At 43.6% G+C, this 15,667-nt stretch overlaps 1 protein-coding gene across 1 annotated transcript; it reads right to left on the bottom strand.

Annotated features, from left to right (window-relative positions):
- Positions 1–6,650: 6,650 nt before the first annotated feature.
- Positions 6,651–10,373, bottom strand: LOC148518901 (homeobox protein vex1-like). Its single transcript, XM_088477005.1, has 3 exons — positions 10,142–10,373; positions 7,753–8,015; positions 6,651–7,007 (listed from the first exon to the last, which is right to left on the bottom strand). Exons 1-3 carry the CDS (start codon positions 10,368–10,370, stop codon positions 6,675–6,677), a joined length of 825 nt encoding a protein of 274 aa, XP_088333131.1. The 5' UTR covers positions 10,371–10,373; the 3' UTR covers positions 6,651–6,674.
- Positions 10,374–15,667: the final 5,294 nt, after the last annotated feature.

The raw sequence follows: 15,667 nt of genomic DNA, 5'->3' as shown, positions 1-15,667 counted from the left end.
GTTCTAATCTTTCAGATTTTTCACCATATTATGATTAGTATGTTGCTATCACAAATAATTATATAAATACAAATAATATGGATTTGTCACTGGGACTCTTGTTAAGACAAATCTAATTGATCATTCCCTGGAACTGCCCGTAGCAGGCAAATATATTGTGTCCAGAGCTGACAGAACAGTTCTGCCCGTAGCTGGCATAGTACCTCAGCCCGATGCTGGCATCAAGTGGAGACCCGAAATTTGATTAAAGGGGACTCTCATCATAATAAACCCATTGCTGGTCCCTCATCTGTGGTATATGGGAGTCTGAGAAAGTAACTGGGGCAGCTGTTGAGTTTTCTGTCAGAGATTGATGATAGAAGATACAGGGGTCTATGTACAGTTCTAAGCCTTGCAGAGAGATAAAGTGGATGGAGATAAAGGAGTCTATTTACTAAGACTCCACATAACGTGGAGGTAATGCCACTCCTGCTTCACCTGCTACCGCTGCAAAGCAGGAGCTGGCTAACGCGGGTATTACTGATAATAGACCCGTTGAGGAGGGTGGACATTAAGTCACCCTCTCGTAAGCAGCATAGTAAAGAGACACAGGACTAACCATCACCAGGTCTCTGGAGTCCCGTGCAGCAGGAAGTAGGTATGGCCATCGACCATCAAGATTCATAATCATCGATGGTTTATGGCCGATGTCAAATGTTTTTCCCATTGATGGGGGAGAACCAGATGGTATCCCTCCATCGATGGAAGAACATAACCGAATAGTTTTGTTTTCTTTCAAGATGCCGGGACACTGAGCATAGCTCCGCCCCTGATACCCGCAAAGCCACGCCCCCCAGTTCTGATTGGCCCACGGTCCAGTCAGTCATGGAACAGGGATGACCATCGGTTAGTGAAGCCATCGATGGTCATCCATTGCATAGTTGGTTACCATCGATGGCCACTTTCTCTTTTGCCATTGATGGAAACCATACCGATGGCCATCCCTAGCAGGAAGCAGAGAGGATGTTTTTTTTTTTTTTTCCGACAAACTTTATTAACGTCCATACTGATACAGCTCAAGTCCTGCTTCTCCAGTGAATAGAAGAAGCAGATATCGGCAGCTACAGGAGGCGGTATCAGCGCTGTAGAAGACACCAGACGGTAAGTGCCCTCTCCTGTTACTAATACCTGGGACTCAGTGCTGCCATAGGTGTCTATGGCAGCGCTAAGTGCCCCAGGTGCAGTTTGATATTGTAGCCGGCACTTAGCCATGGCTGCCTGCAGGGAGAGAAAATCCCTTTAGTACAGACTGGGAAGCGGTATGTAGAGCGATTTACTCTGTCTTTTAGCATTAGTACTCTCCAAGGCTTAGTACATCTCCCCCACAGTGCTGGTTACTGACATAGATATAGTGCATATTTTTGCCTCTGACTATAGCAGACTTGGAGGTCTATTTTACTAAGCAGTGTTAGGAGAAGTGAAGGGTGAAAAGTGATAAGGTGCCAATCAGCTCCCAACTGTCATCTCACAGGCTGTGTTTGAAAAATGACAGTTGGGAGCTGATTGGCTGGCACCTTATCACTTTTCACTTCTCCTAACACTGCTTAGTAAATAGACCCCTTGATCATACTAAAAAAAAACCTCATAAAGGCTTGTCACTGTCTCATCATGTTTCTCGTCAGGTATTAGTTGTGAGGAAATAAAGAAATAATAATCCTTCAGACTCTAAAGTAAAAATTGATTCTGAGCATAATGACCATTTTCTGACAGATGCTCAAAACAGATGTTCCCACTAAAAATAAATAAATCATCACAGTGATGCCAGCTCAGCCACAGATACAAAGTTCCCTGATATTGCCTGTAGAAGGCAAAAACATTTGGAAACCCATTCTCTGAATAAGGGATGATGTGACTGCTGGCCGATCTCACTAACCCTTTCCATGACTGATAATTCCCACACTACTGAATGGGAATCCTAATACTAGATCGCAAGAGCGGCTCTAAGTGTCAGGACACTTCTGCCAAACCTGTACTCCTAAAGCTGGGTACGCACTGACAGATATACTGTACTGGCCGATCAATTGATCGGCCAATATATCGGGTGCCCATCGGCCAGTGTGTACCAGCGATATGTCTGTGAACGACATCGTTCACAGCAGGGGCGTCTTAAGAGAGGAGGGGGCCCGTGTGCACTCCCCGTGCGGGGCCCCCTCCTCTCTCCCCGGTGGCTGGAAGCCGACTGACGCGGCTGGCCAGCCACCGGAGCATTAGTAGATTCCGGGCACTAGAGTGTGCCCGGAGTCTACTGCGCATACGCAGAACGCTGGGAAAATGGCTGCGGCAGCCATTTTCCGGTGTTCTTAGCAGCGCTGACACCCACCGCGGGACCACGGACAGGTAAGTTTAAAATAATATGGGTGCAGGTTGTGCGGTTGACCCTCCTGGACCTGGGGACCCGTGTGCCCCACACACACTGCACCCATTATAGATACGCCACTGGTTCACAGACTGTCCATCGGGCAGTGTGTACGGGCGGTCGGCAGAGCACCTGTACACATGCAGCAGAGGCCGTGGGGAGGGAGACGGAACATCCCGCCTGCTCAGCGGGATCCACGGTCAGAGTCAGATGATGGTTGGTCAGTGTGTATGAACGACCATCATCTGCAGATATATCTGTTCAGTGTGTACCCAGCTTTACACCGGCCTTTACTTTCAAAACAAATGTTTCTTTACAATATTATTTTATTATCCGTTGAAATCAAAGCAAATACAGATGGAAAAGTCGGCTTTATCCTCCAGTTGTGTACATTTATTATTTTTCCAACTGTAATTGTCTAAATATATAAGGAAGTTGATCTAACTTCCATTTCCTGTAGTGTAAGTATCCCCAGAGTCAAAAGAATATATACAGTATATACTGTTTGCCTAAATAAACTGTTTAGTCAGTTCAGACATAAAAGTAGCGATTCAATTGTTTTGTTTTGTGTGTGGCGATAATTAACCACTTAACAGAACATTTTTTTTCCCAAAAGCCGCTACGGAATTGACGTTTTTTTATGATTGAATTAGTCAAGAATATCTATTTAAAACTTAACCAACACGATTGTATAATTTTTTTTTCTTTTCAAACAGAGGGCCTGATTCAGAGCTGCTTGCAAAAAGGGCGGCCGCTTTGTTTTAAAAAACACGGCCTCCTGGCCGCTTGCTAAGCTGTGTGTTTGAACGCCCACAGCTTTAGCGAGCGGCCAGGTGATGGTCGCGATGGTCGCGACCATCGGGCTTGCGACGAGACCCTTGTGGTCTTGTCTGCCACAATCCCCAGTGAGCTTCCGACTCTAATAGAGCTGGAAGCTCACTACTGACATCACTCGTGATGTCAGTAGGGCCACCCACAAATGGCAGGCATTCCTTCAGGAACACCTCCGTTTGTCCAGCCACCCTGCCTACAAAACAGGGCGAGCTGTCAGTCAACATCGACAGCCGTCCCGTTTGTAGCGAGCCCCGGAGCGAGAGAATTTCTTGCGCATTCCCATTGCGCACGCCGCACCATCGACCTGCTTGACGATTGGAACGATATCGCAGCTATATATTGCTCCCTGTGTGGGCATGATATCAGCCACTGCGCGTTCCCGTGGGGTTGTCTGTCGCTCCTCCACATCTTTCTGCATGCACAAGAGATGCAATGTACAATGCCATGCCGGTCTATGTGGGGTGAGGGGAGGGCCGGCATATAGGGTGGCTGGGCACCGTATCGCTCCATATGTGGGCATGATATCAGCCACTGCGCGCTCCCATGGGGTCGTCCGTCGCTCCTCCGTGTGCGGGGACCGCCAAATATGTCAGCCGTCGGATCGTGGATTGCCTCGCTGGGTACACGTCGTACCATGTGTACCCAGCTTAAGTGTAATATTCAGGGTGAGATGTATCAAACCTTCTATTGAGGCTAGGTAAGGAAGTTACCCATATCAGCCAATCATCTTCTACCTATCATTTTGTAGAATGTACTTGACAAATAATAGCTAGAAGCTGATTGGTTGCTATGGGCAACTTCTCTGCTTGCCCTATTTAGAAGATTTGATACATCTCCCTCTCAGTATTAAATGATAAGGTGTGAATAATCTGTATTATTTTGGTGTCAGCATTGTGTGGTGAATTATCTTTCTAAGGGGTCCATTCATCATGTTAATTATTGGGGGCCAGGCGGCGAGTAGCAGCGATGGATATATACTCACTGGAGCAACTCAACATTGCTCTGGTGCAGAGACAGCTGAACCGAAAATCATCTGTCCCCACGATCCCCTTCACTGGTCCTTTAAGAGCAGTGAAACTTATCACTACCAAGTCTGACTCAGCAATACTAGTGATATCTCCTGCATTACCTTTATAATGAATAGCCCCGTTCCTTAATCTCTATAAAAGTAGGTGAAAATTTTAATTTTCAACTGTTTTTGTAGAAATTAAGTGATGATGAATGGCCTCCTAAGAGAGGACTTCCATTCTGGAAGACAGTAGTGTTATGAATGTGGAATCACTTTAACATAACGTATCAGTACTTAGGGCCTGATTCAGACCCGCTCGCGAGCCTACCGTCTGGGGCCGGCCCCACTGACATCACAAGTGATGTCAGTGGGAGTGCTTTCGGCTCTGTTAGAGCTGAAAGCACTCTAGGGCTTGCGGCAACGAGACCCCACCACAACGGTCTCGTCGCAAGCCCGATGGTCGCGATGGTCTTGACCATCACGGCAATCTTCCTGGCCGCTCGCTATAGCTGTGGGTGGCCACCCACAGCTATGCGAGCGGCCAGGAGGCCGCTCTAAAAAAACAGAAGGCTGGCCCTGATTCAGAGCGAACGCTCTGTCAGAGCGTCCGGCTCTGAATCAGGCCCTTAGTACCCTAGTATGTCTTCTGGGATATAATGTTACAACTGTGAAGTTTTTGTTCAAATCCATCCAGTGGAAAGCTCCGAACAGACTCCCCGGGTCAAAGTGCTGCCCAGCTTACACCAACGGGAGGTCCAGACAGACCAATGAATTTTATATATAAGACTAATATATATATATAATTTATTAGTATATTTATTATTTTGATATATTTTTGCAATTTTATTTTCATTTCTCCTTCCCACATAGGGCTGGCAATAGAAATCTTGGGGCCCAGCATACTCATGTTTTGGGGCTCCAAAAACATGGAGTCTAGTTCAGTTGGCTATCAGCTCATCCCCCCGTGTCTCCAGCATATCTCCCCCATGTCTCTTAGCCCGATCCGCTTCAGTCTCTCTAGCACGTCTCCGTCTGCATTTCCAGAACCCCCCCATTGTCCCTGTTTCTGCATGCATCTCCAGTCCTTACCATGTGTCTCTTTAGCAAACGATACTGCTACCTGTTCCTCTACGCGGCTCCTCTGCCATCCAGCGGAACAACGTCACGCGCTTTGCCAGGGCCCCTCAGAATCTCTGGCACAATGCAAGTGTCCTCCTTTGCGCCCCCCCTGTTGCCGGGCCTGCCCACACACACACGCTAACTTGTTATGCGGTCAGTAGTCACTGGTTTTAATAACGTATATGTTATTTTAGGTATAATGTATATGTTTTATCATCATACACTGTAGGGTATTGTGATTATTATATGTATTGATCAATGCTTTCTTATTTGGTATTATGTCAGTACGTAGCATTGAGCTATGTTGTTTTAACAGTACAGCCATGGCCAAAAGTTCTGAGAATGACACAAGTATTGGTTTTCACAAAGTTTGCTGCTTCAGTTTTAGACCTTCTTGTCAGATGTTACTATGGTATACTGAAGTAACATTACAAGCATTTCATAAGTGTCAAAGGCTTTTATTGACAATTACATTGAGTTTATGCAAAGAGTCAATATTTGCAGTGTTGACCCTTCTTTTTCAAGACCTCTGCAATATACATATACACATTACACACACACAATATATGTATGTATATATTATATATATATATATATATATATATATATATATACACACACACACACACACACACACACACACACTGTATATGTGCACACACATACAAACTGTGTGCAATCTATCATCAAGGTTTCCCAACAAATCATTTTGTTCTACATCACCTTTGTTTAATTACCCTTTATGCAAATCATGCAAATCATAACAGTAGAATGATTTTAAGATACCAGCTTCCAGACCTTATGGCAGAAACATAATAGCCTGTAAGATGCAGGCATCAGAGACATTCCTGCGAGTCTGCCCCCTTTTATTTATTTAAAGCGGCAATAATTTAAAAGGCAAAATCAACCTGGTTTTGCCTTTTAAATTATTGCCGCTTCAAAAACGCAGGCAGATTCACTGGAATCCCACTGATGCCTGCATCTCACAGACTATTACATTTACCCCTATGCCTCTGGGCTTCAGCAGTTAGCTAGTCTGACTTAAAATACACAGGCAGAATTCCAGCAGTGCTCTCCATCCCTTCTACTTTTTAATTTGAGTTATGTCGTAAACAAATCTGATATGCATTCAAGAGTCATTGAACATAAGCATTATATTCTTATTATTTAATAATAAAACACCAATTATATTATCTCTGCAGTTCAATGCGGCATACAAATGGTAAAAATGTGCCAATAATAAAATAACTTACAATAAATATGTGCAAGGTTTTCAAATGTCCGTAAAAAATATATTAAAAAAATTCCACAATAAAGTTAATATGGCGTGTATCTGTGACCGGCTGCCTCGTTAAGCATAGGGTGCGCAAGAATAGGAGGGAACGAGTAAGAGGCGAGACCCGCTGGCTGAATGGGAGGGGCTGCTTGTAGTCCAGGCCTAACCATCGCACTATGAAGTGGTCCAAAAGAATGAGCTGGTGCTGGATGATTAAGTGGCACTGCCAGCTCTGGCCGCACGGAGCAGCCTGGCGCTTGGAAGTCTGAGTAGCCATAGTAAGGAAGGTACACACCAGAGAAAAAGGCTTCGACTCGAGCATCTTGACTTTGGCGTTTGAATTTCATTCTTCTATTCTGAAACCAGGTTTTAATCTAAAACAAAAATAATGACAAACATTTGTTAACGGTCTGTAAAGAGTATCTCATTTACCTGCACGTTGCACTATAACTTAAAATTATGTTCCCAGCAGTCCTCACTATTCTCAATAGGGGCTCCAAACTGGCCCAGGGTGATATGTACTAAGGTTAAAAAAAAGAAATGTGGTAAAATGCCGTTTCCGGAGTTTGGACCTGGTGGGTAACGCCATCGTTACCGGAAGTGCAACGCTGACTGGAGGACGCTCTAATCAGCGGCAAAGACTGCGGAGTGCCTGTCTGGAGCGTCTAAAGGACGCATGAGCAGCGACACAGCAGTGATCCTGGCTGCAGGGTGCAATTCCAAGCACCCCATTAGCCAGCAGCAAGGGCTGTGGGGCGGCGACGATGCTGCCCACAGAAGCCTGCGCCGCTCTGTGCGGTGCCACTGGTCGCAAACCCCTAGTTACGGCCCTGGGTATTACAAAAAAGCCTATTGTATGTCCGGCCAGAAGAATAGTTAAGTAAGGACACATATGTATTTAGGGAATATCAAGTTCTGCTTCAAATACATTAACAAATAGATTATTAGGGTATGAACATTTTAAATCTGTGTAATATTACGGCTTAGGCAAATATTTGGAATAGTAGCAGAAACTAAGGTACAATACATAATATGGTGTAATACGCAGGCATGCATTATAATATTCTTGTAGAATGCAGGTTGGGGAGAAGGAAATTATTAAACAAGGTCCCTACTCACCTGGGTCTCTGACAGCCTCAGCACCTTGGACAGCCGCTTCTTCTCGCTAGACCCAATGTATTTGTGCTCCTTGAAGCTCTTCTCCAGCTCCTGTAGCTGCTCAGCTGTGAACTTAGTGCGTGACCTGGAGGAGGCCTCTTCCTCGGAGAGAGATCCTGCTGGGCTCTTCACACTGTCCGAGCAGGACTTCTGGTACTTCTCTTCTGCAGGACTGGGCCGGCCAGCCGACACCTCCTTACCAGCCTTTCGGGATGTGGCAGCATCTGTCAAATAATAGAACAGTCATTTAGAATAATAATCATCATCATCATCACAATACAATGTACATACTATACTTAAGGAGTTGTTTCCAGTGACACAAAATTTCTTTTAACCCCATAAGCACAATATTTATTATATGCATTTATCAAATATGAGGTCACCCACAAATCTTCCTGAAATGTTCAATTTAATATCTCATTAACAATCATATTTCTATACAGCTATCCATGCTTATGTACCATGTTGCCCACTACCTAGTGTAGAACTGTAAGTGTCAGCATGCACTTTCAACCTGTTACTTGTAGTCCCACAGCTGGAGTGCCATAGGTTGCATACCACCTATACGCTGTAATAAGATAAAACATTGTGAACGGAAAAATTGTTACAGGGTGTGGCCACTCATCTTTCCGCTAATGTATACTACTAGGATTCCTGGAAGCATGTCATCACAGACTTAAGGTGGGTACACACCTGACAGATATATCTGCAGATGATGGTCGATCATACACACTTGTGCCCTCGGGTGGGGGGCGGGACCCGTTGGGTGGGTCGGGAACATGTCGCGCCCCCTCCTCGCAGCTGCCACTGTGTGTGTACTGGCAGTCTGCAGACCACCCGTACGCACCTGCCGAGTGACAGATACTGTATGTCTGCAGACATATCTGTCCATCGGCTGTGCAGCACAGCCAATGCGACATGTTGGTGAATGCCGACGTTCACCGACGTATCGCGGGTACTCACTGGCCGACGGGCAGCAGATATATTGGCCGATCAATTGACCGGCCAGTGTGTCTGTCAGTGTGTACCCAGCTTTAGCTTTCCTGCTAGGTAAGCTATGACTGATATATATTACACAGGGACAAAATAAGCTGGCACTGGATGTCAAATATTTATATATGTACACATTTAATGTTATTTTATTTATAAGGTGCTACAAGGTGTGCACAGTGCCATATAAGGTATACACAGAAAACAGTAAACAGGGTAATAGAGCAGAAATATACGGCATATTTATTAATAGTTGCGGCATGCCCCCGATTATAAGGATTCCATATCGCCGCAATAAGGAATCCTTATCTGCCTAAATGTATTATTACTGAGTTGCCGGGTCTGTGGCTCCAATAGGACTCCATCCCTACCATCAGTACTGTTAAAATGATTAAAACCACAATCACTTTACTTTCTATTTTGACCAGCTGCGCATGCGCCAACATCGGACAACGCATGTGCAAATGGGCAGCAGAAGGATACTACGGTCCCTCCATGGTACATTAAGGTGATACTTACTATTTACTGGTACCTGCCTAAAAACAGGTGTTTTGCAGCAATAATTTGCAAATATTTGATAAATAGGCTGGTGAGCGGGTCGGGAACGTGTCCCGCCCCCCTCCTCGCAGCTGCCACTATGTGTGTACGGACGGACTGCAGACCACCCGTACACACCTGCCGAGGGACAGATACTGTATGTCTGCAGACATATCTGTCCATCGGCTGTGCAGCACAGCCAATGCGACATGTTGGTGAATGCCGACGTTCACCGATGTATCGCGGGTACACACTGGCCGACGGGCAGCAGATATATTATATTATATAATAAGCTCAATACAACTGGGTTGGACAGATAATACTCCTCCTAGCTTCAGCTAGTTGTCCTATCCCAACTAGCTGGAGCTAGGAGGAGTATACAGAGGTGTGCAGTTTATCCAACCAATGGGTGAGTAAATGTAGTGCGAGTGGTTGAGATGGACAAGGAAGAGGAGCACTGGTGACAAGATAGTACTGGGGTAGAACAAGAGGACGGAGGGCCCTGCCCATAAGATATATATAATATATATATATATATATATATATATGTATATATATATATATATATATATATACACACACTCATACTGTGTGTGTGTGTATATACATATTTATATGGATACATACATGCACACAACACACATTATATATATATATATATATATATATATATATATATACACTCACACACTTAATAACTAGTTTGAAAAGTTGTGCAAATACAGACACATAGTATACCTTCCTAAAATACCATTCCATGAGCAAAATCAAAACTAGAAGCATACTGGATAAATCCCAGATGGTAGTCAGTAGCCCTACATACCGTGCGCTGCTTGCAGAGTGTCTGGGACTTGGTAAAGTGCAATCCTGTCCTCAGTGTGATTCTCCTTCTCATCGCAGCCCGGGGCTGGGTGAGGCTTCTCCATTCTCTCTCCATCACTGCGATACTGTAGTGCTGGATGGCCCAACCTGCACCTTAATAAATCCAGGCTATCTGTGTTGCTGCGGCTGCTCTCTGAGAGCCACTCCACTGTGTAAGACCTCTTCTCCATCCCCAGCTTACTCCAAAAATGTCCACACTGACTGACCCCACTCTGTCCCACCTATATATAAAGCCCGGAGCCAACGTGGGGTGTAATGATGCCTGTAACAATGGCTTTATTGGGTGTTACTGTAATTCCCATTGTCAGGCGGCTGTCACATCCTCCTAATCCTTCAATACAGTAGTTAGGGGACAGGCCACTGGCTCCAAGTTCATTTCTAGTAGGCTGCCACTTAATGATACCTCTGTCAGGTAATTGAATCAGTACGTTTTAGGATTAGATAGTCTTCTATCATTGCTCTTTAACCCCTTTACAGATTCATTGTCTCAAGCCAAGATAACAAGTCTAGTGGAGACATTTAAATGATATAAATGGACAGACTGGAGAAAAACTTAATCAGAGATGTCAAGTTTTCGAGTCGATACTATTGTGAGCATAATTAAATAATTGGATACTATGACTCATCCCATTGATCAATATATTTTTTGTATGATTAATGATTGCCATTTTAGGTATATGTTAGATGCTGTTAGTCTGTGTGTACAGTGTATGACATTATTATGGAACAAGGAAACATTAAAGTGGGGGATACTGGTCTAAGGTATAATTATTGCCAATAATAAGTTCCTGGGACAGGAAAGACTCTCAGCGGAGACAGCTTTATCTGATCTTCGGTGCCAGGTACTGTTGGTGGTGGTGGGGGGGGGATAATGTTAATTTGGTTTATTAAGGAACACTCGGCATAGGAAATGAGGGGCAGGCACTGAGAGTGACAGCAAATGGGTGCTGGCTGCATTTCAAAGTCAATGGCTTGATGTTTTTATGGAGTAGATCAAACGCCTAATTGTCCATTTTGTGAAAGAAACTCTGAAGTCCTCTCTCTCAGGTGATTTTTAGATTACAATGGGTCGCAGAGCGTTCCGCCTCCCCCCCAGACCCCTTCCTTGCCTGTTGACCATTGCACCTATTGTATTGCATTGAGATCCTGACCTTTGGGCAGTGGAAGGGGTTAATAAGGACTCACCAGCAGTCCCCCATACAAACACCTCATTTAACAAAGTAACGAGTTGTCTCGATAAACTGGCTCCACTCCAGCCCAGTGATAAGGGATGAGCTGATTGTGCCATTTACTTATGTAAACAGACTGAAGGAAGAAAGTTAAGTACTGATATTTATTGTCTTCAAAGGGAACTTCTCTTGTCTGTGTTCAGGCACTTGTGCAATATATGTGTCAATTGTGGGCTCAAGGACTAATGTTATGTGTTTTGTTTTTGTTTTGTTTCGTCCTTTATTTATTGTATCTTCATGAACAATATAAATATTTCCATTTATTCATGGTTGAAAAACAACTGTAATATAAAGGTCTTCCTAGTCCCTTTCCACCACCCAGTATATATAAAAATCTCATAGGACAGTGGTTCACAACTCCTGTGCTCAGGTAACCCCAACAGGTCATGTTTTCTAGATTTCTTTAATCATTCACAGATGTGTTGATCTATTTGGCCTGGTCTGTAATTTTCCCACAGACAGAATTCCAGAATACATGACTTGCTGGGGGAACTTTTGAACTGGAATGGAGAACCATTGACAGTAGAGGAGAATAACTCCGTTTTAGGCAATCTATGCACTATGCACTATGAGGGTTGTACAGACAGCACTTCAAGTACATGTGATCCCCCTGCTAGGACACACTGATTAATATATGAAGGAACACTTTTTTTGTGTGCAAATATTTACTGTGATGCAGTGTTTAGATACCATGTTTTGATACATCTACCACCTGTCTTGCTTTTTGTCCCAACATATCTGGAATTAGTAATTAATGCTGAAAATAAGTCACTTTTTGATAGGTGGCTATCTGTACACAGGGGTGGTAGTCAAATGACTGCTCACAAACTAAACCACTTACCTACGTACAAAGAATCGAAGAAGTGCCACAATTTATTTTAATTGTACATTGTAGCAGGACTAATTGGTTTTTTTTTTTACATTATTAGCACAGCTATGTACTAAATGCAACTGGCATGGACAGCGGTAGCGTTAACCGATGTCGCTCCAGTTACATCCCGGAGTATCGGAGGAGTCTTTCACATTTTTGAAAGACTTGCCCTGGGAAATGGATACTGCGCACGTAAACAGTGTCAGTTTTGGTGGCTGAGGGAGAGTACAATTCCTCTCCTCCAAATATTCTTCCGTAGGCCTAAAGCAGTTTATGCCATCCAAGAATAGGCAATGCATGGAAACCACTTTTACACAGCCCACACCATGACCACATGGTCTTCAAGGCATCCCACCAGTTTGAGCTCTAGAGATATCCATGGTTGAGCACAGGTGGTTAAATCAAATTGACTAAGGTACTAATTAAGTTGCCTGTTGTGAAGCATGGATATCCTTAAAACCTGGACTGCTGTGGTGCCTTGAGGACGTAGGGCCATATTCAATTTGAGGCGAAAAGTCTGAGGTCGGACTTTTCGCCATCATCGCCGATTTTCCAGAGGATAAAGTTTTGGGCGCGTGCTTGCTTATCCCCGTATTCCATTAGGAATCAGCGAAAATGGGATCCGGCGGAAAGGTAAGGATCAAAGTCCTCTCAGTTTTTGGGGAAATCAGCCTGTCACCCCCAAAAGATGGTCTGACATGGTGGATCACTATGGGTACTCCCGATTTGGCCGGCTGAAGGTAATTGAGGTTTTTAAACAGCCGCAGCAGGTGCATTAATGCGTCTTTGAAGAAGTGGTGAAGAATAGCATTTAGCTTTATTTATTTTTTTAAAATAACTAGTCCCATCAAATTTGAGGTACATGAAAACGGGTGCAAGCATATTTTTGAGTCCCTAAAATGATTTTTAAAAATTCTTCACCTGCCGCAACCACCCGCAAACTAGAAAACACCTGCCACATACTTGGGAACCCCCCTGAATCAATTTAGCTAGTTTTTAAGTTTGTCCCCCAAAATGAAACCACTTTTTTTCGGGTGCCCTATGCTTATTTTTTAAAAAAAATGTTGACACAGATTACTTTAAGGGGGCATTCCAAATGCTGCAGGGTACTTTTTTTTAATTGTACACCCCAAAACCCCAATTCTGCGCTTTTATTCACCACCTATGCAGTGGTGAATACTTATCCCCGTTTTTTTACAAAGACTTTTCGCACCTGCGAAAAGTCTTTGAAATTGAATATGGGGATCAGTGAAAATGGCGAAAATGATGTCGATAAATTATCACCGGTAACCTGTTTTCGTAGCCTAATTGAATATGGCCCATAGTTTGAGAACCTCTGTAATAGTATACTTATAATTTTACTAGAGCTGCATGTTTTTCAGATCCCTTCAGTATCACAAATGAAATAATTAGCACCACCTGTGAATCTTCTAAAATGTCAGCAAGTAATGAATAAGCATGTGCACCAACTAGAAGATCTGGAAAATATGCACTGTTATGCCGCTTATCCACATAGCGATTTAAACAAGCGATTGCACGATAACGACGTCGTTATCGTGCAATCGCTTGTTTAAATCGTGCATGTATTGGGCCGATTTTGATCGTAAACGACCAGCGATGCGCGCGCCCGCTGGTCGTTTCCGACATCTATCATCGCCCGTACATGCTGGTCAACCTGATGATCTCGTCAGGTTCAGCATGTGCGGGGATGATGGATGTGCCTAAACTAAAGGAGAGAACGTTCAGTGTAGGCACATCAAAGACATGGAAAGGACAGCACGCTTACAATGTCGTAATCGTGCTGTCGTTTCCATGTCTTTTAGTGGATACGCACCTTTACACTACTATAGACCTTCAATATTGTTAATTATTAATTCTGTATAACATAATACACCATTCAGTTACATGATGGTACATACAATTATGCAGAAACTGCAGCATTGTATGAAAAACATGCTTGGATAAATAGGCCCTATAATAATTCCTTGCACTTCAAATAATATATTCATTGTAATGCTCTCATGATTTCACTAAATGTTACATTCTGCCAAATCTGTCATCACAACCTCCCAATATATCATAGGGCCATAGAGCCATGAAGATTACTTTAACTTTTATTGCACTTTTTGCAATGACATGTTCTCCAAGATCTGTAATATAAACACTGTTTATACCTAGAAAGCATGGCAATAAAACAATAGGAGCCAGAAAGATAATTCAGTAAATGTAAAGGGGGAAGGGAGACAGTGAAAATTGCTATTGGCATTTGAGGCCAATTAGATGCAGATGACAGGTATGTATCTGTTTATGGAATAACCAATTATAATGTTCTCATCACTCATCTTTTGCAGCGGGACAGTACACGTTGGTGTTTTTTTGATGCTTGTACACATTATAAGGAAACAATGCTGTAATTATTCAGTCAGTGCACCCTGTGATTGGCAGTTTGCCTGATATAGCAGTGCGTGTGGTGCAAGAATCGCTGCAGTGCACTATAATAGGTTGATTATTGGGCATGTTGGTCAGTGTGGTTTGAACGTGACGACTGTTGGAATGTTTAGTCTTTCATCTTCAGAACATCAGGGCCGGAGTGAGGGCCACATGGACCTGGAGCTGAAAATGATCAAGGGCCTATTATGAAAAGCAGGGAAGGTGTGATCAGTGCTGTGTGGGTGTGGCCAGTGCCATGTGGACATATACACCCCTATTCTCTCAGCCCCAATGTCTCCATAAAAATGTAAAAAAAAAATTATAAAAGCTTAATTTTGTGAGGTAAATAGAAATACAATTTTACTACTTATTTATGGCTGACAGTGTGGAGAGCAGATGGCCAGTCAACATCATGTTGTCATGACAATGGGCCTATTTTTATGTGGAGGCCTGGAGCTGAAGCTCCATCTGCCCCATTGTTAATCTGGCCCTGCAGAACATTGCTTCTCAAACAATAAGCCTCATTTATCAACGAGTTTATCACTCGAAACTAGTGATAAATATCACTTTTTATGATAAATGGTGCTCAGCCAATCAGCTCCCAGCTGTCAACTGTTAGAAAAATGACAGTTGGGAGCTGATTGGCTGGAGCACCATTTATCATAAAAAGTGAAATTTATCACTAGTTTTGAGTGATAAACTCGTTGATAAATGAGGCTGTCTGTTCTTAGGACCCCAAACAGTCATGAGGACAGAGTTCATGTTTTTTGGGTCTCCTCACAGAATCACAAGTGAAATAATTAGCTATAGATCTTTAAACATGTGTCAGAGAGTAATGAATACATCTGTGCTCCTGCTAGGTGACCTGGTAAACATGAACTGCTTGGGGTCCTGAGGACTGAGTTTGAGAACCACTGCATTAGCAGATCTCAGCGGT

This window comes from Taudactylus pleione, unplaced genomic scaffold, assembly GCF_031769625.1.
Source record: "Taudactylus pleione unplaced genomic scaffold, aTauple2 ptg000198l, whole genome shotgun sequence".
In the NCBI taxonomy this organism is placed as follows: Eukaryota; Metazoa; Chordata; class Amphibia; order Anura; family Myobatrachidae; genus Taudactylus; species Taudactylus pleione.
The sequence above is the reverse complement of the archived record's forward strand: the minus strand, read 5'-3'. Positions and strand labels throughout refer to the sequence as shown.

Bases quoted from the DNA above. Each gene is read 5' to 3' on its own strand.
- LOC148518901 (XM_088477005.1), bottom strand. From the start codon at position 10,370: ATGGAGAAGAGGTCTTACACAGTGGAGTGGCTCTCAGAGAGCAGCCGC. The intron at 8,016-10,141 runs GTATGTAGGGCT...ATTATTTGACAG, and splicing joins CACTCTGCAAGCAGCGCACG to ATGCTGCCACATCCCGAAAG. The intron at 7,008-7,752 runs GTGAGTAGGGAC...TTTTTGTTTTAG, and splicing joins TGAGGCTGTCAGAGACCCAG to ATTAAAACCTGGTTTCAGAA.